Source organism: Ursus americanus, chromosome 14 (genome assembly GCF_024610735.1).
Source record: "Ursus americanus isolate L20-20 chromosome 14, mUrsAme1.1.p, whole genome shotgun sequence".
NCBI classification, from domain to species: Eukaryota; Metazoa; Chordata; class Mammalia; order Carnivora; family Ursidae; genus Ursus; species Ursus americanus.
Genome location: NC_142140.1, coordinates 64,277,382 through 64,304,267, shown reverse-complemented (window position 1 = coordinate 64,304,267; position 26,886 = coordinate 64,277,382). Strand labels below are relative to the sequence as shown.

The 26,886-nt window shown below is 44.4% G+C and overlaps 1 protein-coding gene across 2 annotated transcripts; it reads right to left on the bottom strand.

Moving 5' to 3' along the window:
* Positions 1-720: 720 nt before the first annotated feature.
* LOC123792043 (uncharacterized) lies at positions 721-23,948 on the bottom strand. Of its 2 annotated transcripts, XM_045797181.2 has the most exons (9): positions 23,658-23,948; positions 23,276-23,306; positions 21,306-21,443; positions 17,557-17,608; positions 15,319-15,514; positions 14,179-14,209; positions 12,308-12,399; positions 11,741-11,773; positions 721-3,214 (listed from the first exon to the last, which is right to left on the bottom strand). In XM_045797181.2, the coding sequence occupies exons 1-9, from the start codon at positions 23,861-23,863 to the stop codon at positions 2,881-2,883; spliced, it is 1,113 nt and encodes a 370-aa protein (XP_045653137.2). In that variant the 5' UTR covers positions 23,864-23,948; the 3' UTR covers positions 721-2,880. The 2 variants fall into 2 exon arrangements, with proteins under 2 accessions (XP_045653137.2, XP_087723741.1); XM_087867615.1 differs by lacking the exon at positions 721-3,214 and having other exon boundaries at positions 8,153-11,773.
* Between the last annotated feature and the right edge of the window lie 2,938 nt (positions 23,949-26,886).

Sequence of the window (26,886 nt, the reverse complement as noted above, 5' to 3'; positions counted from 1 at the left end):
TTTCTTTGTACAGTTGGCCCTTGAACAGAGGGGTTAGGGGCACTGACCCCCACACAGTCAAAAATCTACATATAACTCTTGACTCCTCCCCAGACTTAACTGCTAATAGCCTCCTGTTGACCAGAAGCCTTACTGATAACATCGTCAATTAACTCATGATTTGTACCTTATATGCGTTCTCTACTGTTTCCTTACAATAAAGTAAGCTAGAGGGAAGAAAACCATAAGGAAGAGGAAGTCCATTTATGGTGCATTCCACTTCCCCCGGGCACTTTTCTATCTGGGGGGGGGGGTTTATTCTAAAGCAAAAGAGTGCTTTCAGCCCTTGGCGATGCTGTCCAGAATCACAGAGGAGTTAATGTCCCCAGAGGGACAGGGGACAGGAGTCAGCAGGCAAGGGAAGGGCAAATCTGAGGCACATTCTTATGGTTCCTGCAACAGCCCAGCTGCTCACAGCGGAGCCAGCTCTGTAAAGTGCACTCTATTGGCTTTTTCTTCTGCCCTTTCCCCTCCCCCCAACTCCCTGCTTTCTGGGGTCACCTTCCCCATAATTACCTCCTCCCAGTCCTTGCCCCAGGCTCTGTCTTCAGGCAGACCCCAGCTAAGACCGAAGGCTTTCTGGAAGGTGGCACCATTTGTGGCATATCAGGAACTTAGGGATCCATAGTTGGCAAGAAACCGAAATGGACTCAAACTCGTTAATGTAAAAAGGAACTTTATTGAAAGAGTAAGGGAAAATCTCTCAAAAACAAATTACCAGCATTCTTAAAAGCTGTAGTTTTGGGGGATTCCTCTCTCTCTCTCTCCCCCCGCATGGTGTCTTGTCTGATTCTTTTTAGGTGTCTGCCCCATATTTTCTCTTCTCTTTGTCGGCCGTCTTTCTCCGTGTATTCAGGATTTCTGTTCCCAAGCAGCTCTGGCTTGTCCAAGCCCTTGATTTGCTGAGATGTCAAATCCAACCCTAAATGTATAGAATCTCAGAGCTTGGGTCTCCAGAGTGAGCTGACAGAGTCTCTCAAACGCCCTCACCCCATTACAAGTTTCTGGGATAGAAAAACTGGCCAGCTTGAGTTTAGGCATAAACACATGTGATGAAATTCTAAAGAGAAGCCAGAGAAGGATCTGAAGAAATCACTAGAATGGTTACCCCTGTGCCGGGCAGGAGTGGGGACGTGACCAAGCAAAGGCACTGGGGCTTCAGATGGGCTGGTCAAGCTAGCATCTCTTAAGCTGAGTGGTGGGTACATAAGTGATTGCTTTATTCTTCTTCTTCGAACTGTCGGCATATGTAATTTACACTTCCAAATTTATGATCTATCTTCTCATTTTTATATGTTAAAAAACAACAGCCTTATTTCCAGCATATACATAAAGAGCTGTTGTGGTGACTCCCATAAGAGTGGTGGCCCCACTTCCCTGGATGGAGAGAACCACTGGGGGGATGGGAGGACGTTGGAAAGGAGGTTGAGGAGAGAGAGCCCGCGTCTGAAGCCTCTTGCTCTTCGAATTCCGAAGGCTTGCAGGATCGTGGCCAGACGAATGTGCAAGGTATATAACAAAGGGGTCCGGAAAGGGTCCACCTCCATGGCTTGCTGGTTGGGTGATGTGGGATACGTTACATGGCTTTTGCAACACTAGTGTCGTTGATAATATTGGGGCAAATCTCGTACTTATTTCATAGCATCTTTTAAGGGGAACACATAAGGTGCTTGACTATCTGAAGGTGAAGGGGTACTCATGACAAGCGTTCAGCCCCACGTCTTGTCAGCGTCAGAGAGCCGTTCTTTTTTTTTTTTTTTTTAAGATTTTATTTATTTATTTGACAGAGACAGAGACAGCCAGCGAGAGAGGGAACACAAGCAGGGGGAGTGGGAGAGGAAGAAGCAGGCTCACAGCAGAGGAGCCTGATGTGGGGCTCGATCCCATAACGCCGGGATCACGCCCTGAGCCGAAGGCAGACGCTTAACCGCTGTGCCACCCAGGCGCCCCTAGAGAGCCGTTCTTACAGCATCCTGCAAGTGACAGGCTACCCCTGGGCCATAAATGTCAAATACAAGAGTCACGTAAGTAAGGGTGAGAAAGAGTGTTGTAGGCAAGGGTACCCAGTAATGGGGACAGACGGCCTCTGACACCCGACTGCTTTCCCCTCCCTGGCTCTGGGGTCTTGTTAAGTCTTGTTCTGGAGAATCAATCACAGTGAATTAGTGAAAAAGACCGACCTAAAGAAAAGTTGAGAGTAATGAGCCAAAACAAAACAATGACACTAACTTGCACAAGTCCTAAGAAGTGCTTTTATTATTTACGTGTTTTATTCTTTTTTAAAAGATTTCTGTATTTATTTGACAGAAAGAGAGAGAGCACAAGCAGGGGGAGGGGCAGAGGGAGAAGCAGGCTCCCCACTGAGCAGGGAGCCCGATGCGGGACTCGATCCCAGGACCCTGGGATCATGACCTGAGCGAAAGGCAGACGCTTAACCAACTGAGCCACCCAGGCGCCCCGAGGTGTTTTATTTTAAATAGCTTTGACTGAGAACCTACCACGCGCCAGATGCTACAGATACTGCAAGGATCAACAAGCCTCAGGCTGTGGTCTCAAAGAGATCCCAAGGAACATGACTGCCTAAGATCGACCAAAATGCCCACATCAGTGTGTCCATTAATTTTATTATTTTATAATTAACTTTCCCATTTCTTTTCGCTTTTTATAGTTGTCAAACGGATACATGTTCATTCTGGGAAAGTCCCGCACAGGAAAGTCCCACCCCCTCTCAGAATTCTGACCCTTACAGATGCAATGAAGGAAATACACAGTTAAGGAAGAAAAAAAGCCAAGGCAGTGGGTAGATGGCTTTCCAGTCTTTTTTTTTTTTTTTTAAAGATTTTATTTATTTTTATTTGACAGAGATAGAGACAGCCAGCGAGAGAGGGAACACGAGCAGGGGGAGTGGGAGAGGAAGAAGCAGCCTCCCAGCAGAGGAGCCTGATGTGGGGCTCGATCCCAGAACGCCGGGATCACGCCCTGAGCCGAAGGCAGACGCTTAACCACGGTGCCACCCAGGCGCCCCTCCAGTCTTTTTTTTTTTTTAAGCATCATACTATACCATACTGTTCTACAGTTTGTTTTTTCTCTTAAAGGATTTTCTTGGGCATCTCCACCGTGTGCATACATTGAGGTCCACTTCCTTCTCTTCTTATAGTTGACACGCTGAAAATCCCTTTAATATATCGTTTTATAAAGGTAATACGTCAAAACACGGGAGGGAAAAATAACACAACAGGTGAAAAGCAAAATTCTACATCTTATCACTCAGCTCACAATCCCAGTCCCCGAGGTAGCTACATTTTGCTAAAGTATTTGATTAAAGGACGTGATACACATGGAGAAAAGTGCACAGAGTGGACGCGGAGAAGTCAGTGGGTTTGCGCAAGAGAAAGACGCCTGCTCATTGCACCCAGAGGAAAAAGCAGAACTTTACCGGTACCTCCAAAATGCCCATTAATATTGTCCATTTGTCTCCATTCCTTTTCAAATAACAAAAATTGATATTGAACAGTTCAAAGTAAAACAGATACAGAGTATAAAAAGAGTGTAACTGACTCAGAGTATAATGGAGAACTCCAGCCGCACACCTCAGTCCTTCCCTTCTCCTGACTCCATGTCTCAGAGGCACCCACTCTCGCCTCTTTGAAGCTCCCTTAGTCTTCTGATTCTTACCACTGTGTAGACCCAGCCTAGGTCAACATGTCACATTACACGATGTGACAAATCCCATTCGTAGAATGACATTTATCTAACCCCAAAGTGAGCCACTTACTGTAATCGAGACAGTGTATATGGATGAAAAGGGAAAAACAGAACAAGGATTCCCACTGAATAAGGCCCATTAGTTTCAGACAGAGATGCAAAGGCAACTCGAAGGAGAAAAGATAGTCTTTGCAACAAACGTTGCTGGAATATTCAAACTCTGTATGCGAAAAAAAAAAAAAAGGAACCTCAATCGAAATTCTCATACTTTATACAAAATTAACTCAAAATGAATCGAAGATTAAAATGTAAAACTATAAAACTTTTCATTACATGAAAACAGAAAATCTGGGGGACCTAGGGCTGGGCAAAAAAAGGTTTTTGACGTGACCAAGAGCAAAAACACTAATTAAAAAAAAAAATAAGTTGGACTTCATAAAAATGAAAACGTGCCCTGTGAATGATACTTTTAAGAGAATGAAAAGACAAGCTGCAGTTTGTGTGAAAATGTTTGCAAACTGTGTGTCCCACAAAGGATTTGTATCCATCACATATAAAGAAGCTTCAGACTCAACAAGAGGAAAACAACCAATTCCAAAAGTGGACAAAAGACTTGAACCGATACTGAATCAAAGAGTATATATGGGTAACTAAGAAGCATATGAAAAGTCGATCATCACCATCAGCCATCATGGTCACGCAAATTAAAATCACAGAGAAATACCACTCTTCACCTATTAGGATGGCTAAAATTCAATATACAATCTTAAGTGTCGGCAAGGATTCAGAGCAACCGGAATGCTCACACATTGCTGGTGGGAATACAAAATGGTGAAGCCACTTTGGAAAACAGTTTGGCAATCTCTTAAAAGCGAAACCGTGCACATACCATGAGACCCCGCACCTGGGGATTTGCCCTCAAGAAACAAACATGTGTTCACACAGGAACCTGGACGTGGATGCTTATAGATGCTCTGTTTATAACTGTTGAACTATGGAAGCAATCCAACTTTCTTCAGCAGGTGAACAATTTAACAAACTGTAGCTCATCCCTACGATGACACACTATTCAGAAAAAAAGGAACCAACTATTGGTACGTGCAGGAGCCTAAATGAATCATAAAGGCATTTTAAGTGAAAAAAAAAAAGCTAGTCTCAAAAGCTTGCATATTGTATGAGTCCCTTTATATGACATTCTCGAAAAAAAAAAAAAAAACAAACTACGGAGAAGAAATCAGTGGTTGCCAGGGTGTGGGGGGCATTTGGGAAGAGGGAAGAAGGACTATGAAGGGATAACACAAGACAGATTTTGGGGGGTGACTGGGATTGTTCTGTATCCTAATTGTGGTGGTGATTTCGTGAGCCTGTACATGGTTAAAATGCATAGACCATACACGTACCCCGTAAAAGCTCACTTTACCGCATGATAATTCTTACATTTTAAAGAGTGAACCCAAAGTTCTAGCTGGTGAATAACTATTGTAAGCAACTGTCAATCGGATCCCATGTCACATGACATAGCAACTATATTTCATTAGTACTATGGTTTTTAAAAACATACTCTTAAGGAAAAAATACATAGCTGCCAAGTGGACTACGACATAATGCTATGATTCCTCAATGGGAAGCGTGAATCCCAATTTCAGAGACGGTGAAGTGTGAAAACAGGCATGCCCAGAACCAATGAAATCTAGTATTTCTTTTAATGAAGAAACTATTGCGCAAAGTGTTTCTGGGGAAGCATGCGCGCTAGGGTCCTCCATGACTGCTCATGAGCCCAACGCCATCTTGGAAACCATTGCGCGAAGTGTTTCTGGGGAAGCATGCGCGCTAGGGTCCTCCATGACTGCTCATGAGCCCAACGCCATCTTGGAAATCATTGCGTGAAGTGTTTCTGGGGAAGCATGCACGCTAGGGTCCTCCATGACTGCTCATGAGCCCCACGCCATCTTGGACAAAGGTGCATTCCCCTTGCAGATGCCCTTGCTTAAAACTTTTCTCCCTCTTTTCCCTGGACAGAGAATAGCAGTGGGAAGGGTAGCAAGTCATATATTTAGAAGGTCACTCACACCTTTCTGATACTTGACTCCAGCTGCTTTCTCACTAGACAAAGAACAGGGAAGATGGTGAGAACTCCCGTGGTCTGAAATGATGTGAGGCCAAGCAGAGGGCCCAGCTCTGCTGTAAGCCTGAGGTTCTGTCCACCTGCTCAGGGTGGGGTGGGGTGGTGGCAGCCGGCGGTGGGGGGGGGGGGGGACTGGGTGGTCTAGTGGTTAAGATCATCTGCTGTGGAGACAGTAAGACCTGGACCCTGTCTTGGCCTCTTCACTGTACTATACAGAATTATTGGTGATAGGGGCAATGTCATACAGCACATCTCTAAGGCTAACTCTTTCCTGCTTAAATGAGATTTTATGCCTATTGATTAATACATCCCCATTTCCCCCTCCCCCAGCTTCTGGCAACTACCATCCACTCTTTGATTCTATGAAGTGGACTATTTTCGATACTTCACATAGGGAAATAGAAATAGAAATTCTTGCTTCCTGGGGACTGATGCAGGGATTACCACTGATGACTAACACATGAAAAGAGTGAAGGAAGGTGCTTGCTTCTACAAAATTCTGGCCAAAAAGTTGTTCCAGGGATAGACACAAAAGGCTGTATATGGGGGTGATAGCTTATCTTACATGCCAACTTGGCTGGGCCATGGGGTGCCCAGAGATTTGGTCGGACATTATTCTGGGTGTTTCGGTGAGGGTGTTTTTGGATGATATTTACATTTAAATGGACTCTGAATAGAGTAGATCACCCTCCATAATATGGGTGGGCCTCATCGAATCAGTTGAAGGTCTAAATAGAACAAAAGGCTGCCCTCCCCAGAACCAGCCCCCAGCCTCTGGACTTGACCTGCAGCTCCTTCCTGAGTCTCCAATGTGTCACCCTCCCCATTCACGTGAGCCATTTCCTTGAAATAAATCTCTTCCTAAATATACACACGTCTTATTGGTTCTGTTTCTCTAGAGAACCCCGACTGACACAGTGAGAAAACATCTGAAAGCCAAGAGTTCTCTTTCACTTCACCCCTTAGTAAAGAGGTATATTTGTAGTATATTAGGGATAATATATACTTAGTAGTCTATTAGTGACAATATGGAATAATATTTTCCCAAAGAGTGTCTCCAAAGAGAAAGTAAGATCTGTATCTCATATAGTCTTATGCCTGCTCTGCACACCCGTACAGGGTAACACACCGGGAAAAGAGGAAGAGGGAAAAGAGAAGGAAGAAGGTGGAGGTGTTGACTCTTGGCACAGGTAAGAGCTCCTTGAGGTCTGCAGACCCTAACTTCTTACAAATGTAGGGAACCCAGTATGAGCTCCCAGGCCACTCCTCGGTGAGGCAGCCCACCCAAGTCAGTGAAATCTAACAGAAAGGGTGTCCTTTCAGGAAGCCAGGGTCTGTCTTCATGTCTGTTTCTTCCCCTTGATTCTAGTCTAATGATCAAGGGCAATTCAGAAGAAATGGAATCCCTCTTCTGTACGGTATCCTCTCAATAACTGTAGTTATTATTATTATTATTCAATAATTGTAGTTATTATTGTTATTAACTGTATACCAGCCCGGTTCATGATTCTCCTCACCAGGCTTTGTTTAAAATCCCCAACTTCCCCAACCCTTCCCCATACTACATGGTTTCCAGTCCCGTCACCACCCACCTTTCGAATATGGTAACAATTTGCTAAGGTTCCTCTTAACACAAGGTCCCAGGAGCTCAAGGCATGGTCCAAATGTGGTTTGAGTAGCTCAGAATATGCAAGGATGCATCTGTCTATACAAAGCTGTGCTTATGGAATTGACTTTTTAAATCTAAAACTAAGCCTGCATACATGGATCCATGTTACAGTTCACCCCTGAGATTGTGTCAGCTCGTAACTGTTAGAGGAAAAAATGTCTGCAAAATTGGTCTGTGCCTCCATCAAGCTATGGATAAAATTAACCAGAAATGGACAGCAAAATGGCTTGAGCCCCATAGGATTTCTGTCCTTACTTGATGCCACAGTTGAGACCATTACCAAGATGATAGATTCTCCTTTTGAAAGCTTTCAATATTTTCTTTCTTCCTTTCTCCATTCAGTCTCAGAATGGCTGACCCTCAATCCCGTTCTCCTAGTCTCCATATACACCTGTCATGGTCATCTCTCAACTGAATCACATTTCATCTGTCAGGGGGCGACTGCGGCCAAGGCAAAATAATCATGCCCTTTTCACAGCTGTGAATGGGCTGGACTGGACAAGATGCGTTCCAAAGTCCCTTCTAATTTTATGGTCCTTTAGATCTGTGACATCTTAGGGCCCAGTATGTTTGACAAGCTCTTCCCACCCACCCACCCAAATCTATTCACGGGTCAGGAATATGTGCTGCCCTCTTGGCTCCCACAAGAGTCCTCGGGCCGAATCTGACCAGGTTATGGGTCAGAACAGGAATTCTGTTTCCCTCTCTTCTTTTGGGCTGGCTGAGAATTAATCATGAGATATCATTTACAGTGAGTGAATGGCTCCAGGTATACTAAAATTCTAAAGAGGGCTGACCCAGTGGCTCTGTCTACTTAGAATACCAGCTTGAATCCAATCAGTGAAGTTTTTTAATTTTTTTTTTAAAGTTTGGGCAAGGTCGGTAGAATTTAATAACGCATCTTTGCATCCTCATAACGACATATAGCTAGTTTGCCTGGGTATTTTACTTCTCAATAACCTAAGTTAAATTATTTCATGGATGAAGCTCAAAGAGGCAAGCCTGCTATGAGACAAAGGACCTGATCTGAGCTCGGTCACCCATTCACTGTGCAGCCCTGGGCAAGTCACTTGACCTCTCCGGTCCTGTTTTCCTCCTCTACAAAACAAGGGCATCAGAGTAGATTGACCTCAAGGCCTCTTCCAGCCCCTGGTCTCACTGTTAACAGAATGAAGAGACAAGCCACAAACCGGCAGAAAATATTTGTAAACTGCTTACCTGAGGGAGAACTTGTATCCAAAATACACAAATAACTCTCGAAACTCAACAAAAATACAAACAACCCAATTCAAAATGGGCGAAATGTTTGAACAGACACTTACCCAAAGAGATAGAAGGTAGTTAAATAAGCATGTGAGAAGACTTTAACATCCTAAGGTAATAGGGAAATCAAAACCAAAGTGAGACACCACTCCACACCTAACAGAACAGCTCCAGTTAAAAAGGCTGAACCGTACTAAGATTGGTGAGGATACGGAGCAACTGGAACTTCACTGCTGGTAGAAGTGGAAAATGCTACAACCACTCTGGAAAACAGTACCACCATTTCTTAAAAAGCTGAAACATGCATCACCCATTGGACCTGGCTATTCTATTCCCGCACACATCTCCAAGACAAAGGAGAGCATATGTCCACCCAAAGACTTGAACACAAATATTGAGAGCAGTTTTAGTAAGAGCCAAAAAAGTGGACCATCCAAAGGTCTACCAACTGGATGAACGGATAAACAAATTATGGCACATTACCCATGCAGGGGAATACCACCCAGGCATAAAAACGAGTCGACTACGGATTCATGCATCAGTGTGGATTAATCTCAAAAAATTATGCTGAATGAAAGAAGCCAGACCAGAAGTGCATACTGCATGATTTTTTAAATACAGAATTCTAGAAAATGCAAGTTGATCTGCAGTGAGCTAGTGACAGGAAGCAGATGGGTGATTGCCTGGGGATGGAGGGCACAGGGAGCAGGGAGGGAGAAATTCCAAAGGGATTTGAGGATACTTTGGGGAGTGATAATACATTTATTATCATGATGGTGGTGATAGTTCCATGGAGATAGATGTCAAAGCATATCAAATTGTACATTTTAAATATGTGTTTATTGCACAATAGCTATGCTTCAGTAAAGCTGTTTATAAATGAAAATGAAAATTAAAAAATGTAAAAAAAACTTTAGATAAAGATTTCATGAGGAATTGGAAATTCATACGATGAAAATAAAAATCCACAGATTACTTCCTCGTAGCAAGGGATGAAACGGAATGCAGCATGCGGGCATCAGACGGTCACCGCCATCATGGAGTGGTCAATGTCAGCACGTAGTTAGGCCGATCGACCAGATATTATGTATCTTATGATGGACACCGTAAGAATACCGAACCTCACCTATGAGATGCACTCACAGAAATCTGTAACATGAAGACTGATGATGTCAAATTCTTAAATCGAATTCTAGGTATAGGATACCAGGGATAAAGGAAGAAGCCTAGGGATAGCCTGAGGAAGCACCATCCAGAACTGGGGACATTTTATGTTTAACTGGCCTGGTCTCATCAGCAGGTCAGTATGGCAAGAAAAAGGGATGAGGTTAAATTGGGAGCTTTAGAGGAGCTAACTCCAAATACAAAGTGTGGACCCGGATTCTGGAAAGAGAACTGGGACCCCATTGTGGAAATCTGAATATTACCCAAATATTAGAGAAGACGGAAAGGTATTGCCATGGGAAGGTGAAGATCATTAACCATAAAATGCAGGGTACTAAATATATATATGCTTATAATATATATATATTTATATATTTATGGAAAGACAGAGCTTTGGCATTAATGGCAATTTTGGAGTGGTGGGAATTTTTAAATTTTTGTATATCTGTATTTTATAACGACCTAAAATGCACATAACACTACTTTGGGGGCAGGAAGATTTTTTTTTTAATGAAATAAGAGCTTCAAGAACTATCTTCATGAGTGTGCTTCCATTTAAATGAGTTCCTGGTTGGGACCTTGGATCTGAGTTGTGTTGTATCTGTCTACTGACCTGGAACATTGAACTTGATCTGAAATGGAGTAAAACCAGAGCACAAAAGACGTACACTTGCTTCAAATGGCGCATTTACTATTCTGGGGTAAACAAGGCGTGTGTACTGCACGTGCGCGCACACACACACACAGCCCCTCATTCTCTCTGAGGCTGAGCAAGAAAACTGCCCAGCTTCTGTCCCCTGCTGGGATCACGACATGCTGGTCTCAGGGGATCCAAGAACCCCTTACGTAACTTGGAACTTAGACCTGAGATAAAAATGTTGTTTTTGGGGGCATTTTCCAAGAAAACAATTAAACCTCTCCCAGTAAAACTACCGTGGGAGTTCTTGAAGTGTGGTCCTCAGAAAAGCAGCATTACCCCGGGACTTGGTAGAAATAAATCTCGGGCTGCACCCCAGACCTGCTGAATGGGAATCTGGGGGGCAGGGACCGGCGATCTGTGTTGTCCTGAGCCCCCCATGTCATGCTCGCTGAAGTTGGTGAATCACTGAACCATGCCGTCCTCTCCTCTCCCGTACTCATGCTCTGTGCTGATAAACGTCCCCACCAGAGAAGAAAGGGCAGCAGAGTTCCCTTGTGAGCCCTTAGATCTCACAGATTCCTAGGACTCGCAGCAGCAAGTAATATGTGGATCCCAACTATATAAAAACCTACGGATGCCAAATCAGATGCAAACTTATGGTGCTGGTTATAGGTGACTTTATGCCTATTGAGAATAAGCCCCTTTTTTTTAAGTTGTTCATAGACATTTTAAAAAATAGATTATCCACTTTACAATGAGACTTTGGGTAATGAAAAGGCTAATGCTAATTGGTGGCTTTAAAAAAAAAACAACCCTAGAAGATTAAGAAATAAATTAAGAAGAGCATACATCGGGGTTTCTCGGTCTTGGCACTACTGATATCTGGGACTAGATAATTCTTTCCTGCGGGGGGCTGTCCTGTGCGTTGTAGGATAATTAACAACAGCCTTGGCCTCTGCTCGCTAGCGGCAGTGCTCCCCTGTCCCCAGGCTGTGGCAACCAAAAGTGTCTCTAGAGATTGCTGAATGCCCCCAGGGGAGCAAGATTACACCCCTATTCCACAGGTTGAAAACCGTGGTTATACATAAAAGTTCAAAGAGCTTGACTTTAATGTGGTCAAAGGTATCTCACTTACCTCCTGATGTGAGCTGCTCCTAGAAACTCATTTCTACAAAAAAAGAACAACAGAATATTTCAGTTACTTGCATCTTTTAGAAAAGGAACTAGGGGCTGGGGTGAAGGGATGGCCCTGCCTTCTTTCCTGCAGCGTGAACTCATCCCCTTATCCCTCTAAGCCCTCCTGGAGCCAGTCCACCTGCTTCCTGAAGCTTTTCCCAGCTACACCTTTCCCAATTGTCCATCTGGTCTCCCCCCAGCATGGGAAGGGAACTCAGAAAGAGTGGCATCCCAAAAGTCAAAGAAAAGTGCTTTCCAGAAGGGACAATGAGCCAGCGTGAAGCATCACGGAAGTAGAACAAGACCGGGACACGAAGGAAAGCATCATGTCTGGCATTTACAGGAAGCCATCGGCATGGCCACTGAGGAAGACATGGACAGTCTGACACAGCCTTGGCTGTGGACGGCTGGTCTCAACAGTTGGAAGGATGAAAGACAAGGGAGGGAAGAGGGGACGTGAGCAGGGGAGAGAAGTAGAGGGCAAGGAGGGGGGAAGCCTTGCGTTCGTGGCTTGTAATCTACTCACCTTGCCCTCCTGGCGCCCACTAGCGTCCTGGGTCCAAACCTCACCGTGTTGTGTGTGAGCACACGCCTCTCCTTCTTCCAGCAATGAACCATCTGTGTGGGGCAGAGACACGCCAGTGAGTCACAGGACGGGCCCCCCCACCCCACCGAGGTGGAGAGGAACTGAATACACCATCATTGATTTACGTATGATCTCAGGAGACTGAGAGAGCTATAAAGTAAACTCTGGGTCTGTCTCCTGTTCCAGAATTCCACAAGCCTCTCTTTATCTTGATGGGTCCCTTCCTGTGTGCTTCCTCAGGCCGACTTTGCATACAAACAGATTTGCTATGGAGAAAGCACAATAAATCCTGCCCCACCGCTGCAACGTACCCGATAAAAATCTCATAAATTAGACCCAAATGTTCACTGCAGAAGAATTCAGAGGAGAAAACTGTGAGAGAAGAATGCCTATAGTCAGGGTTTGAACTGGAATCCAGGGTAATCACCAGTCATCTTCCAGCTGTTTTGTCAACACTCTTATTTTCTCTGTAGTGCATAAGGAAGCATTTACTTGGGTTTTTTGGTCTGTCTTCCTGACTGAAGTGTAGGCTTCATGAGAGAAAAGGCTTTTTCTGCCCTGTCAGCAGAGTATCTCTGAAGCCTAGAACTGTGTCTGGCACGTGGTGTGTAACCAATAAATGTTGATTGGATGGGTGGGTGGATGTTTGGATGGATGAGTGAATGGGTGTGTGGATGGATGGATGGATGGGTGGATGGGTGGATAGATGGATGGATGATGGATGGATGGATGGATGGATACGTGGATGGATGGATGGATAGATGGATGGATGGATAGATGGATGGATGGATGGATGGATGGATGGATGGATAGGTGGATGGATGGATGGATGGATGGATGGATGGATGGATAGGTGGATGGATGGATGGATGGATAGGTGGATGGATGGATGGATGGATGGATTGATGGATGGATAGATGGACGGATGATGGATGGATGGATGGATGGATGGATAGGTGGATGGATGGATGGATGGATAGGTGGATGGATGGATGGATGGATGGATGGATGGATAGGTGGATGGATAGGTGGATGGATAGGTGGATGGATGGATGGATGGATGGATGGATGGATGGATGGATAGGTGGATGGATGGATGGATGGATGGATGGATGGATGGATGGATGGATAGGTGGATGGATGGATGGATGGATGGATGGATGGATGGATGGATGGATAGGTGGATGGATAGGTGGATGGATGGATGGATGGATGGATGGATTGATGGATGGATAGATGGACAGATGATGGATGGATGGATGGATGGATGGATGGATAGGTGGATGGATGGATGGATGGATAGATGGATGGGTGGATGGATGGATAGATGGATGGATGGATGGATGGATGGATGGATGGATGGATAAATGGATGGATGGGTGAATGGATGAATAGATAAATGGATGGGTGGGTGGCAAATGGGTAGGTAGATAGATGGATGAATAGGTGAAGGGGTGGATGGGGAGGTGGACTGATGAGTCCATCTGTCTCTATCTCTCAGGCCTAATTATGCAACGCTACCTAATAAAGCCCAACATGCTTCCCATTGTAATCTTTTTTTTTTTTAAGATTTTATTTATTTATTTGACAGAGATAGAGACAGCCAGCGAGAGAGGGAACACAAGAAGCAGGCTCATAGCGGAGGAGCCTGATGTGGGGCTCGATCCCAGAACGCCGGGATCACGCCCTGAGCCGAAGGCAGACGCTTAACCGCTGTGCCACCCAGGCGCCCCTTCCCATTGTAATCTAATTCCATCCTAATTGAATGGAGAGTCTCCAATTCAAACAAACAAAAAAATACATTGACTCACTTTTTTATCTTTTGTTCCACATGCCTCCTCACTAGGAAACAGGAAAGTGGATCCATTAGAATATTTCCTCCTTTTGATCAGTCATGAGTAATTCAGAATGTGAAGCTACCTTCTCAAATCTACAGAATTACTTACGAGGTTTCTTGGTCTGAACTTTGGCCCACATTCCCTCCCTCCCCAGTCTGTAACCCTGGAGGAGGGGGGGCCTCAGACCCGATCTCCTTCCATGCCCTGGCTTGGCATTGCCTGGCTGTCAGGAATTGAGGGAACTATGTCCTAGAGATTCCATCCAACAGAAGGGGAGAGGGCTCAGGTCCACCTCATGCCATGTCTATTCAATAAGGACATGCTCGTTTTCGACACCGATGCATTTTGAGGGTTTACATAATGAATAACCTGGTGTGTGCATGAATATCCTCCACTTTCTCTGTCCACAGTGTAAATCATTTGAAAATTCCAGGCCAGCTAAGCATTCCGGTACAAATGTTTTAAAAGGAAGCAACTCAAGAATGTGGACCGGTCTCTAGTGACTAGAAGGGGGCTCTTCCTCTCAGCTCAGCCACGAAGTCTCAGATGCCTCCCTTCAAAGCCAGTTCTTCACCCACCAGTTCTACCAAGTTCTTCCCGATTATCTGTACTTCCCACTGAAAGACTCAACGTGTTCCTGCAAAACCAAACAGAAAGCCAGTAAGGCAGAACCCAGCTACCCATGCATGAGGGCCCACTGGACCGTTCAGTGATTTCATCTGTCCTAGAGGGAAATGCAGAGAGGGCAGGTAATGACTTCAAGGAGCGAACAGTGGAACCTGGCAAAGTGACACAGAGCGAGCAGAGGCAATCTGCGTTAGAGTCCCCAGGACCTCTTCCCCCTCAGCCACAGCTCTTCCTGCTGCCCTTCAGTTAGGGGCTAAATGCTTCCTGACTCTTCCCATGAGAATACAAGAGTGAATTCCCAATAAGGCCACAATTATTCCTTTTAAATTCCTCTGCTGCGTATCGTAAGACCCAAGAGATGCTGACTGCTTATGTGTGTGCGTGTAAATTTCATGACTTGTAAATATCTAGACTACTTTTCGCTGAAGTTTCAGGGTCCCTGGAGTGCCATCAGCGTAGTACTTCTAAAGAGGTGTGTTAACTCACCACAGAGCCAAGGTCTTGACCGTCTTCCTCCAGACCGCAGAGTAGACGCTCTCCAAAGACGACTTGACTTTTCTTACCTCCAAGGGCAGTGACTCATGGTAGATGTTCTGGAGCTTTCTGAAGGCATTCAAGCCCCTTCCTTCTTGGAGGACTTTCCAGCATCTGTAGAAGTAACTGAAGACACCAAGGGGCCTTCCTTCCAGTATCAAAAAGATGAGAAAGAATAAACAGGGATCATACGGGGCAAAGTATCTTTTCTGGTATTTTTAAAATTGAGCTATTTCTTATATACGATAAAGTATACAGACCTTCCGTGTCCAGCTCAGTGCAATTTTACAACTGTATGTACCCACGTAATCACTGCACAAATCAAGTTACGGAACGTTTCTAGCACCCACGAGGGTTTTCTCTTACCTAGTCAATAGCTGTCCCCAGAAGCAACTGCTACTGACGTCTACCTCCCACAGGCAATTTCTACCTGTTGAGTTTCATAGAAATGAAACCATAGAGTATACTTTGTGTTTTGCTTCTTTTGTTTACACGATGTCTTTATGAGTCAATTCCACTTGTACTTTGTATTTTTTTAATTGAAATATAGTTCACACACAAGGCTACATTGGTTTCAGGTGTACGATACAGTGATTCAATCTCTCTATGTTATCCTATGTTCACAAGGGTAGTGACCATCCGCCACCACATTACGTTATTATTATGCCACTGACTGCATTCCCTACGCGGTACCTTTCATCCCAATGACATTCCTTCCATAACTGGAAGCCTGGACCTCCCACTCCCCTCCACCCATTTTGCCTATCCCCCCATTCCCTCCTCTTGGGGATACCCCCCCGTTTATTCCTTGTCTTTATGCATCCGTTTCTGCTTTTTGTTTGTTCATTTGTTTTGTTTTTTAGATTCCACATATACGTGAAAGCACATGGTATTGTCTGTGTCAGACTTATTTCACTTAGCCTAACACCCTCTAGGTCCATCCATGGCGTCACATATGGCAAGATCTCCTTTTAACGGCTGACTAATATTCCATTCTATATATACACCACATCTTCTTTATCCATTCATCTATGGATGGACTTTTGGGCTACTTGCATATCTTGCCTATTGTAAATAATGCTCAAATAAACAAAGGGGTACATATATATCTTTTTGAATTATTATTCTTATATTCCTTGGGTAAATCCCCAGTATTGGAACTACTGGATCATATGGTATTTAATTTTCTGAGGAACCGCCATACTGCTTTCCGCAGTGGCCGCACCGGTGTGCATTCCCACCAGCATCGCACGAGGGTTCCTTTTTCTCCACATCCTCGCCCACACCTGTTGTTTCTTGTGTTTTGGATTTTAGCCATGCTGCCAGGTGTGAGGTGATGGCTCACTGTGGTTTGGATTTGCATTTCCCTGATGATGAATAATGTGAGCATCTGTTCGCGTGTCTAGTGGCCATCTGGATGTCTTCTGTGGGAAACATGTCTAGTAGTTGGTACTTTTGTTTTGTTTTGTTTTGCTGCAAGGTATTCCATTAAATGAGCATTTCACAGGATAGTCCCCCAGGGATATTGTCTATTGACCTGAAGTTGCATTTACTCATCTTGTCATCTGCCACATTCGTTCTGCTCTTAAATCCCCCTACTGAGTTCTTAGCTTCTGAGACTGGATTTCTGTTTCATTTTTAGAATCCTCATTTGACGATTTTTAAACAAAGATTCTAGTGTGCTGGTGCAGTTCCTATGTTCTTGAGTTAATCAGAGTTGTTTTCAAGTCCTTGCCTGCTCATCCTAATATCTTAATGGAAACTACATTTCAGATGGCCTCCGTTACACGGGTTTCATCACGGCTTGCAGCTTAAAGCAGTCAAATCCTAACCTGAACTGCCGAGCGTCACCGCCAAGGGAATTTCCAACAGATCCTTCTAGCTCCTTCACAAATGATGTATGGGCTCCTTCAGAGGCGAACTGACCCACCAAGTTTTTTAAATAAACCAGTTCTTGGCAGGTTAATGCACTGGCTCTATTATGTTTGAGAACATCCTGACTGAGGTCATTCCAGGGCTCCCAAGAGGCAGTTCCCAAGTGAAATGGTTATAGTTTTGCAACAGCAGGTCAGAAAACATCAAAGTCAAAATTTTCTTCGTGCCTGAGACCACTCTCCTCTTTACCCAGGGCTTTATGATTTTAGATTCTCTGTCCTCTCAGCAAATGCTTCCAGTAAGAATCCTCCCTACCTGGTTCAAATGTTTCATTTAACTTTGGGTGTGATTCACGCATCTTGGTTTTCTAAAAGAGAAAAAGACAATAGGTTGTAAGATAGAAATTTTCCTGAAGGACAGCTTTTATTCTGTTGTTTCCTTGGTCCAAAGAACTCAGTGGTTCCTCACTGCCCATCCTAGCACCCACACTCCTCTTTCAGGTCTGAATTTAATTAACATCGTATGCAAACTTCCTGCTTCAGCTAAGCTAGCCTGCTCCTGAAACATCTCCAGTGTCACATGATGGCTTACATGTGACAATACACCCCCACCCCCAATCAGGAGTTCTTCCTCTAGATATCCCCTGTAAAACTTCTTGTCTGAAGGACACAGTGTCTCATTCATCTCTGAAATCCCAGCAAGTAAGATAATGACCAGAACACAGTGGGAATTCTAAATATGAAATCTCCACCATTATTTTGGGATGTGTAAATACTAACGTTCATCTTATTCTTTACTGACAATGACTCTTAAGATCTCAAACTCTGAATTCTATCCTCTTCCCCACCCCCCGATCACTAGGTCATCAGTGGATCACATCTTAGAGCGAGGTTATGTTCTAAAGCCAGTTCAAATTCCAAACATTAAGAATTGTCAAATTTATTATAAATGTGAAACTACAATAAACCTTGTGTTCCAATAAAAAAAAAAAAAAAGAATGGTCAAATTTTCCCTCGAAAAATCCTGCAAGTCACCCATAAAAAAGAATGTTGATCATTTTAAGAGTCCTATGACTTCTTTCGGAAGTTCAACACACCCAAAACAGCCCAACTTGTCCTGACATTGGCTACGTAGCTGTTTTTCAGATGGGAAGCATGGAAGCTGCTTGGGTTATGTTCAGAAGTCATGCCGCATGAAAAATATATTTCCACTCATTTTCCATGCGTTGGCTTTGCCTTCTTCCCTCAAGACGCACAATTGTTTTCCCACCAATGACATGTTCAAATGATGAACTCCACTGGGGCCCCTTACTTCCCACCTCTCCCATTCTGCCTCCGCTTCTTGAACCTGCCTTTCAACAACATGGGGGTCTGGGACTGAGTTCTCAGTTTACCAGCTCTACCGCTGCTTTCCTTGTCTTTCTTTGAAACCTTTCCAATGGTCCTACCACTTCCCTCCTGTTCCAGCCATTCTATCAATCTTCACACCTGTGTTTTCACTGATTTTCTTTAATATTGTAATTTCTTCTTTCTTGGAACTTTCACAGCCCATGTGCAGGCTTCGACTATGGCACCCGGACAATTTTATTTTGCTCAAGTTGCAAATCATGGACGACACTGCAAGTGCCTTGGGGGCAGGAGGTATATCCCACCCCATTCTGTACCCCTCCCGGCACCTGGCACGGTGCCATGAACACAGCAGGTGTTCTAGGGTGTTTGTGGAATGAATATGAAATAATGACATATTAGGAAGTATATATAGTGTGGATTCAGGATGGAGCTCCTGGAACTGTAATAAAGATGCAGAGACACCAACTGACAGCTGAGTATTCTGTGTATAAGGAGTAAAGCCTTCAAAGTAGAAATGGAGGGAGTGACAGACACAAAGGGACGTCTTTGAGGCTGGCAACAGGGTGCAAAAGAGGGCTCCAAGGTTTACAACCCGGGTGTCTAAGAGATTGAATTTACCATTTATAGAGTAGGAGCTGTTCTTCCATGGGGAAGGGGAAGACCTGTGAGCTAAACATGTTGAGTCTGACATGTTATAGGACAGCCAAGTGAAAATGTCCAGCATGAAGTCGGAAATAAGAATGCAGTTCTCAGGCGAGGGACCTCGATCTGACTGTGGATACGGGAATCCTCTGTTGAAAGTACAATGAAGGAGACCCCCGAGAGAGTGTGGACACAAATGCAGGTGAACAAGGGCTCACCCTTGCAACACCCTTGGGACACACACACACACACACACACACACACACACACAAACATATAACCAGGTAGCTTTTAAGATGTCTCGTTCATCTCTGAATGTAGCCACCAGCCACATGGAGCTTTTAAAATTGAATAAAATTAAAAATTCAGTTCTTAAGTCATACCAGTCACATTTCAAGTCCTCAGTTGCCACATGTGGCGAGTGGATACCATACCGAACAGCACAGATAGATGTATAAAAAATTCCCATCTCTGCAGAAAGTTCTAACAGACAGTGCTGGTCTAGACTGCAGGAAAAAAGAACGACAACTGGAATGGGAATTGTTACACCAGCCTAAGGATGCGCTGGGGTTGGTTTGCTAAACGAATATGCTAAATCTTAGCGCCTTTGCTATTTGCAGCAAAAACTTATTTTAAAAAAACCCTTTTTATTATGTAAGTGACAGATGGCTCCATGTAGAAAAATATTAAAAAGTTGGAAAGCATAAAGAAAAAATTAGAAATCCCCCCCAACCTACCTATGCAGAACTGAGTCAATCTGTCCTTTCTGGTTTTTAAAAATATTTACATCTGAATAATAATGGAAGTCTATTATACATATAATTTTGTACGCCACCGTATCCACCTGAAAGTATATTATAAAGATTTTCCCAGTGATTAGCCCATCTCTAAAATGGAGCAAACCTGGGGCGCCTGGGTGGCTCAGTCGTTAAGCATCTGCCTTCAGCCCAGGGCATGATCCCAGGGTCCTGGGATTGAGCCCCGCATCAGGCTCCCTGCCCCACTGGGAGCCTGCTTCTCCCTCTCCCACTCCCCCTGCTTGTGTTCCCTCCCTCGCTGGCTGTGTCTCTCTCTGTCAAATAAAGAAATAAAATCTTTAAAAAAAATTTAAAAAAAATAAAATGGAGCAAACCTGGAGAAGCGTAAATGCTAGGACACAACCATTTTAAAGACTTTTGTCACATCACACAATTTTATAGAAAAGTTTCACCAATTTTCATTCCCAGCAATAAATGTCTGAAAATTCTGATCATCCTCTGCCTTTTCTTAGCCTTTCCAAGGTCATTTTTTTTAAGTTTTTATTTAAATTCCAGTTAGTTAACATATTTGTTATTTGTTTCGGGTGGACAATATAGTGATTCAGCACTTCCCTACGACCAAGGTCATCTGATTGCTTTTTATCTTTGCCAGCCTTGTTTCAAACATTTTTTGTGATTGCTGCCCAATTACATTTATTTTATGTACTTTTTGTGTGATTACCTATTTTACTATTTGTCTATGATTTATAAAACCGCACTTCATATATTAAACGTTGCGTCAGTCTATGTTTGTAGAGAGACAGAGGTAGTGCTTTCTAGAGATCTCCCCAAGTTTTTTTTAGCTTGTTTCTGACGTACAGAAAGTTTAAAATCTGCATACAATCAAATATTAGTCTTTTCCCTCTGATCATTCTTCCTTTGCTTTTTCTGTTAGATTTACCCAGGTGCTCCTCACTGTTTTTTCTTCTAGTTCTTCTATTGTTTCAATGTTTGGAAACGGTTATTTTGATACATGCTATCCATTCTGCCTCACCATGTTCGTGAAGATGAATTAGAGAAAAATCATATTAAAACAGTACTTAGCCATTATTTGCCCAGGTAGTCTTCTTACCACTCATTTAAAACTCCTTCGAGTTTGAGGTGGTTAATGGACAAATAGGCTACCAGGGGTGAGAAGAGATTGGAACAAGAAAAGAAATTGTAAGAATAACATGGAATCACTAAGGGTTACTGCGATATTTAATCAGTCCTTTCTTCCAATATTCACTGCACTGGAAAATTTCGTATATCCCATCCCTCTGCCGAGGCAGCTCACCTTCCTCCGATGGGGCATCACAAGAAGTAAGACCCAGCGTGGCCTCAGGTATCTCTCAGAGATGAGCGAAGGGTGAAGGCAGCTGGGGGACCGAGGGAAGTCTGATGGGGGGCTATGACTGCGATCAGTCTTCTGATCCTGGAAGGGGAAAGGATACAACACTTATACTCACTGCTTCCAAGTCTGACTCTGTTAAAGAAAAGGACACATCCTGCTTGCTTATTTACTCAGTGTCCCCTCTTGGCACCCCAATCTCTGACCTCCCCTGGAAAGTCAAAGACCACAGAGTCTCCCAAGTGATCATACGGGGGAGAGGCTCAAGCTCAGCCCCCAATCAATCCCTTTGAGCCCAACTTCGCGTGGCTAGAATTTTACATCTTATTGTTTGTTGGACAGTTGCTTTGTAGCACAAATATGGTTGAGAGATTATTCTGGGGCAAGGTATTTGTATCTTATATTGATAAATAACCCCACACTTTTGGGAAGATTTTCACACACATTCATGAAAAGGCTATTTGAACTAGATGTCCAAAACCCTGGAGTTGGGGTTGTTCCGTGATTGTTATAGAGGACTACAGGAGATCACTTAATTCTTGTTCCCTAGTCCCAGGTATGGCCCGAACCAGCTCCCTGACCTAGGTCCCATCACCGTCTAGGTCTTTGTATCCTCAACCTGGTCCAAGATTCTGCCCTGGACACCCTACTTTCACCTCACCAACACCCACCATCATTGCTGCTTGGTTTGAAGACAATGGCACCTGCTGAGAGCACAGGAACGAAACCCACACCACCCCCGACAGTTGCACCGAAGGCAAGCAGTGAAGATTTGCAGAAGGAGCCGTACACGTCACAGAGCACCGAACTACCCAGTCCCATGCAAAGTGAGGAACTGGTTCCGTTTGCATTTTCTGCTTTCTGTGTCCACGTGTTGTGGAGACAGGCTCAGAGAGGTGCACGGGCATCTAGGGGAGAGCGTATTTCCACAGGGAACAAGGACACAGATAGTCAGGGAAAATAACTCGTTCTGTTGTAGAGAGGGGACGCACTCGACTTTCACTGTATTTTTAAAAACTCCTACTTGGAAATCATGATAAACAAAAGAGATGGATACATGGGTAGGTGACCGAGAATCCCCCAATCATGTGAAACTTGCTTAAGTATCTAGTGCAGAATGGTTCTTACATCCTGAGAAAGGCTTACTCAATCCCCTAAAGAATCACTTTAAGTAAGTTACTGGGTGAGGACATCCGCTGAGCCTCAGCCATCAGCCGCAAGAACAATCCAGTAAATGCAGGGCTGCCCTTCTGCAGACGACAGGAAGCCCCTCTACTCGCACTCTGCGGAGCAGTAACTGGACAGGGACTGTCCAGCTAAACCCACTAAGACACGTGCTCGTTAAGACGCTCACTCACCATCCAACCCTTGCTTTATTTCGTGTTTTTAATGAAAGGTACATTGAACTCATTTATCCTTGTTAAAGTGCACGAGCGTGTGTGTTTCAATATGGCTGCCTGTAGAACTCTGATTGACTCCAAAGGACGGTGGGGCTGTTGCATGAGGGCCTCCATGCCCAGGTAGGGAAAAACACCGCAAAAACATGGAATCCCTCCTTAGAACTGGCCTGGAAGCTCAAGAACTAAAAATTAGAACTCACAATACACTCTCCTATCTTGAAAATAACAGGAACTCTGAGACTGGGTTACTCTTACCCTCCAGAATTTTCTACAGCATTTGTATTTAAACAAAACACTCTGCTATCTCTGTCTTCCCCAATGGCTGGATAGATGGATGGTCAGTTGATGGGCAGATAGATGATAGACTATAGACTACACAGGAGAGAGAGAGAGGGAGAGAGGAAGAACTAACCTCTTTCTCATCCTCCCATCCCAAATCTTTAAGTACAAGCACTATTTGTTGGCCAACGAGCCATGGACGCTGGAACGGCTGCGGTTCATCGTATTTCCACTTACCTTCCCCTTGGGTCCAGGAAGTATCTTCAGGCTAAAGAAGGAAAAGAAAAGACCTGAAAGAACTTGTTTTCCAAGGAAACAAGACAGCACTGGAATCGGGAGCTCTTGTCAACTCCGGGGACTCCTTTTCTCTCAGGATCCCAAGGGCAAGACGTGTCCAGATTTTGGCAAACCCGTCTCCTCCTGGCTCTCCCTCCCTGAGCTCGTGGGAAAGAGCTCCTTCGAGGTGTGGTGTTGGGAGGGCACGATCTGGGACAGGGAGCAATTCCACGAGCAGGTGTATTGGGAGCGGAAACAGATCAGTTGCTTCTGGAAGAAAAGTGAGGCTTTGCCCCGGGGCCCCTTGGTAGAGCCAGTAACACTCAACAGGGAACCCTCTTACCTCCAAGTAATGGTGAGGCCATTCCTGTCCCCCGAGTCAAGCCTGTACTGCCTCTCCACTGGAAGATTAAAAAAAGAAAGAAGGAAGAAGGAAATGGACCACGTGCTCCCTGTGCCCCCTGTGAAAGAAGGACTCGGAGTCAGATGAGTGTTAAAAAAAAAAAAAAAAAAAGTCCACCAGAGGGAAATACTGCCGGAAACTGACATTCGGAAGCATGCCCCGAACAAGGTAATCTTATTTTTAAACGTTATACAGTTACTTAAAAAAAAAAAAAAAAAAAAAAAAAAAAAAAAAAATTTATATATATATATATATATATATATATAATAATGTCTGCAATATTTTTCTTCAATCTCCAGATGCTTTTTTCCGGTGAAATACCTTTACGTTTAAAGTAATGAGTACAACTGTTTATATGCTACAGTGTGTCCAGAAAATCTGGAAATAATAGGAGAAATCATGGGTTTATTGTATTTTTCCCAAGCGAACAATCGGACCCTTTGGGGGTTGAATGAGGTGGTCATTACCTTTGCTTTTACCTTTCTCCCTGCCCTGATTAATTATTCTTTTTGAAGATTTTATTTATTTATTTGAGAGAGAGAGAGAGAGCACAAGCAGGGGGAGCTCAGGCAGAGGGAGATGGACAGGCAGACACCCCGCTGAGCAGGGAGCCCGATGTGGGACTCGATCCCAGGACCCTGGGATTATGACCTGAGCTGAAGGCAGACGCTTCCCTGACTGAGCCACCCGGGCGCCCCTGCTCTGCTCAATTATTCCTGACAGCATTCATCACCACTGGACATAAGCAAACGTGAAATGTTTGTATATTTCCATCACAGAGATTACACATAATAAATGAGCAAACGAGGGGTGAAGATACATTCAGAAAGTGAAGAATACTATTAGGGAAATAAACAAAGGATTGCTACTTCAGAGAAGGTGCTCAGGGAGGACTGCTCGGAGGAGGTGATATCTGAGACCTTCCTGAATGCTGAGAAAAAACCAGAGCTGGGAAGGGAAGGACCATGGCAGGCAGAGAAGCAAAGGCCAGTGTGGCCAGAGCCCCAAGAGGGGACGGGGTGCAAGTCGGGGGTTATCCATGTGGGGTCCTCCCAATGGCAGGTTGAACACAGGGAGAGTTATGAGCCAATTGCATGTTTAAAAGCTCACTCTGGATGCTTTGTGGAAAAGACATTGTAAGAGGTAAGAGTGGAGACAGGCAGACAGACAGACAAATTAGGAAGCTAGGACAGTCGTCCAGGAGAAGGTTGGTAGGATACGGACCAGAGCGACAGTCGTGCAGATGGGGAGAAATAATTGGATTTTAAATGTTCTGCACATCTCAGATCAAATTTGTGCCCTTCGACCTGGCTTTGCTCCCCAGCTGCACTTGGCATTTGAACACGGCTCTCATGACGAATCTATCAAGCTCCATACCGTGCCTCCCATTATAGGAAAGTCCCATTTGAAAAAGTACATCAACAGTATCTTATCTGATTCTCATAGCATCCGTATGAGGCAGAAAAGTCAGATATTAATCCCACCTGAAGAGGTTAAAAGTCACACAACCAGGGGCGCCTGGGTGGCACAGCGGTTGGGCGTCTGCCTTCGGCTCAGGGTGTGATCCCGGCGTTAGGGGATCGAGCCCCACATCGGGCTCCTCCGCTATGAGCCTGCTTCTTCCTCTCCCATTCCCCCTGCTTGTGTTCCCTCTCTCTCTGGCTGTCTCTATCTCTGTCAAATAAATAAATAAAATCTTTAAAAAAAAAAAAAAAAGTCACACAACCAGAAAGGGTCTCGCCGAGCCACTCTGATTTCTATTCTAAGCTCCTCCCCTCCTCAAACAATACGTCTACCCATACAAATCAAATCAATAGGGTTTTCACGGCACTGTGACCATGTGGCCCCATATTGATGACAAGCATAGAGCCCAAGGCCAAAGTCATTTAGGGAAACCTCACAATGTGTTCTGACCGTATGTGGCTGGATTGCCAGAGACACATACACACCCACTGGGTAGGAATATGTAGGCTGTCACAAGGCCGGGGAAGTGACCAGAAGGGGGCTTGTGTTAAGTCCTGGAAGATGGTCATAAGGGGATGGGAAGGTAGGTGGAGCTTGGCAGGATATAGAGAATATTAGAACTGGAAGGGAATCTGATGATCGCATAGACGAGCCACACGAGGTCCAAAGAGGGAAAAAGAAAATGCTGAGGTCAATCTCTTGAGTGGATGAAAGGCAAGTGGGTGGGCTGGAAGAAAAGAGCATGAAAGCCACTGAAAAAGTAATTCTGTCTAACTCTGTAAGAGAAACAGGGAGACTAGAAGACAGTGAGCTGAGGAATGGATCAGAGAAAGAGGGAAGGGCAGGAAAATGGCACTCACTGTGGGTGACAGTCACTGTGTCCACACTGATGTCAGCTGGCAGGCACTGTCTCCTTCGGTGACGGTCAGGAGCTTCCTGTGGACGCCCATTCCTGGGTGCCACCCTCTGAAACCAGACTCTCTGCCTCTTCGTTCTCGGACAGCCCCTGGTTTCTGCTTCTTGTCCACTCCTTTGATGGAATTATTCGTATCTTCAGCCACATCCGTCAGCCTTTTGCCTCGGATCCTTTTCTTGAACTTCCGGTCCTTACCATTTGTCCTTCTCTTCTGCCTGGTAATTCTGGAAACGTAAAAATTTGCAGGAAATATTTGAATCAGGGGCTCCCCAACAGTTGCCAAATACAGTCAAGGTGTCGGACGCCTGGGTGGCTCAGTCGATGAAGCGTCTGACTCTTGATCTCAGCTCAGGTCATGATCTCAGGGTTGTGAGATCAAGCCCCACGTCGGGCTCTGCACTTAGCAGGGAGTCTGCTTGAGACTCTCTCTCCCTCTCCCTCTGCCACTCCCCCCACCAAAATAAATCAATCAATCTTTTTTTAAAAAAGAATATATATTTTTGAAGCACATGTTAAGCATTGGCCAAAAAATAAAAAAATTAACTAACTACAATAATTTCACTACGAAAAAGCATTGAAAAATGAAACCTTATTCCTAACCTAGGGAAATAGTATCAAAAGATCCCTTAACTTTGTAAAGGACCATCAAGGAAGGATATTTACAATAAATGTTATACCTAAAAGGTCAGAAGGTTAAAGTCATAAACTTGACCAGAATGCCGGCCTTTACCACTACAAATAAGGAATGTACTGCTTGTCCTAATGGGTGCAGTACAATAAGAAAATTAA

Coding starts and splice junctions, on each gene's coding strand:
- LOC123792043 (XM_045797181.2), bottom strand. CDS start 23,863: ATGTCAGTTTCCGGCAGTATTTCCCTCTGGTGGACTTTTTTTTTTTTT. Junction 23,307..23,657: donor GGCCTCACCATTACTTGGAG/GTAAGAGGGTTC, acceptor TTCCTTCTTTAG/CCTGAAGATACTTCCTGGAC. Junction 3,215..11,740: donor GGAGCAGCTCACATCAGGAG/GTAAGTGAGATA, acceptor GATATATTAAAG/GGATTTTCAGCGTGTCAACT.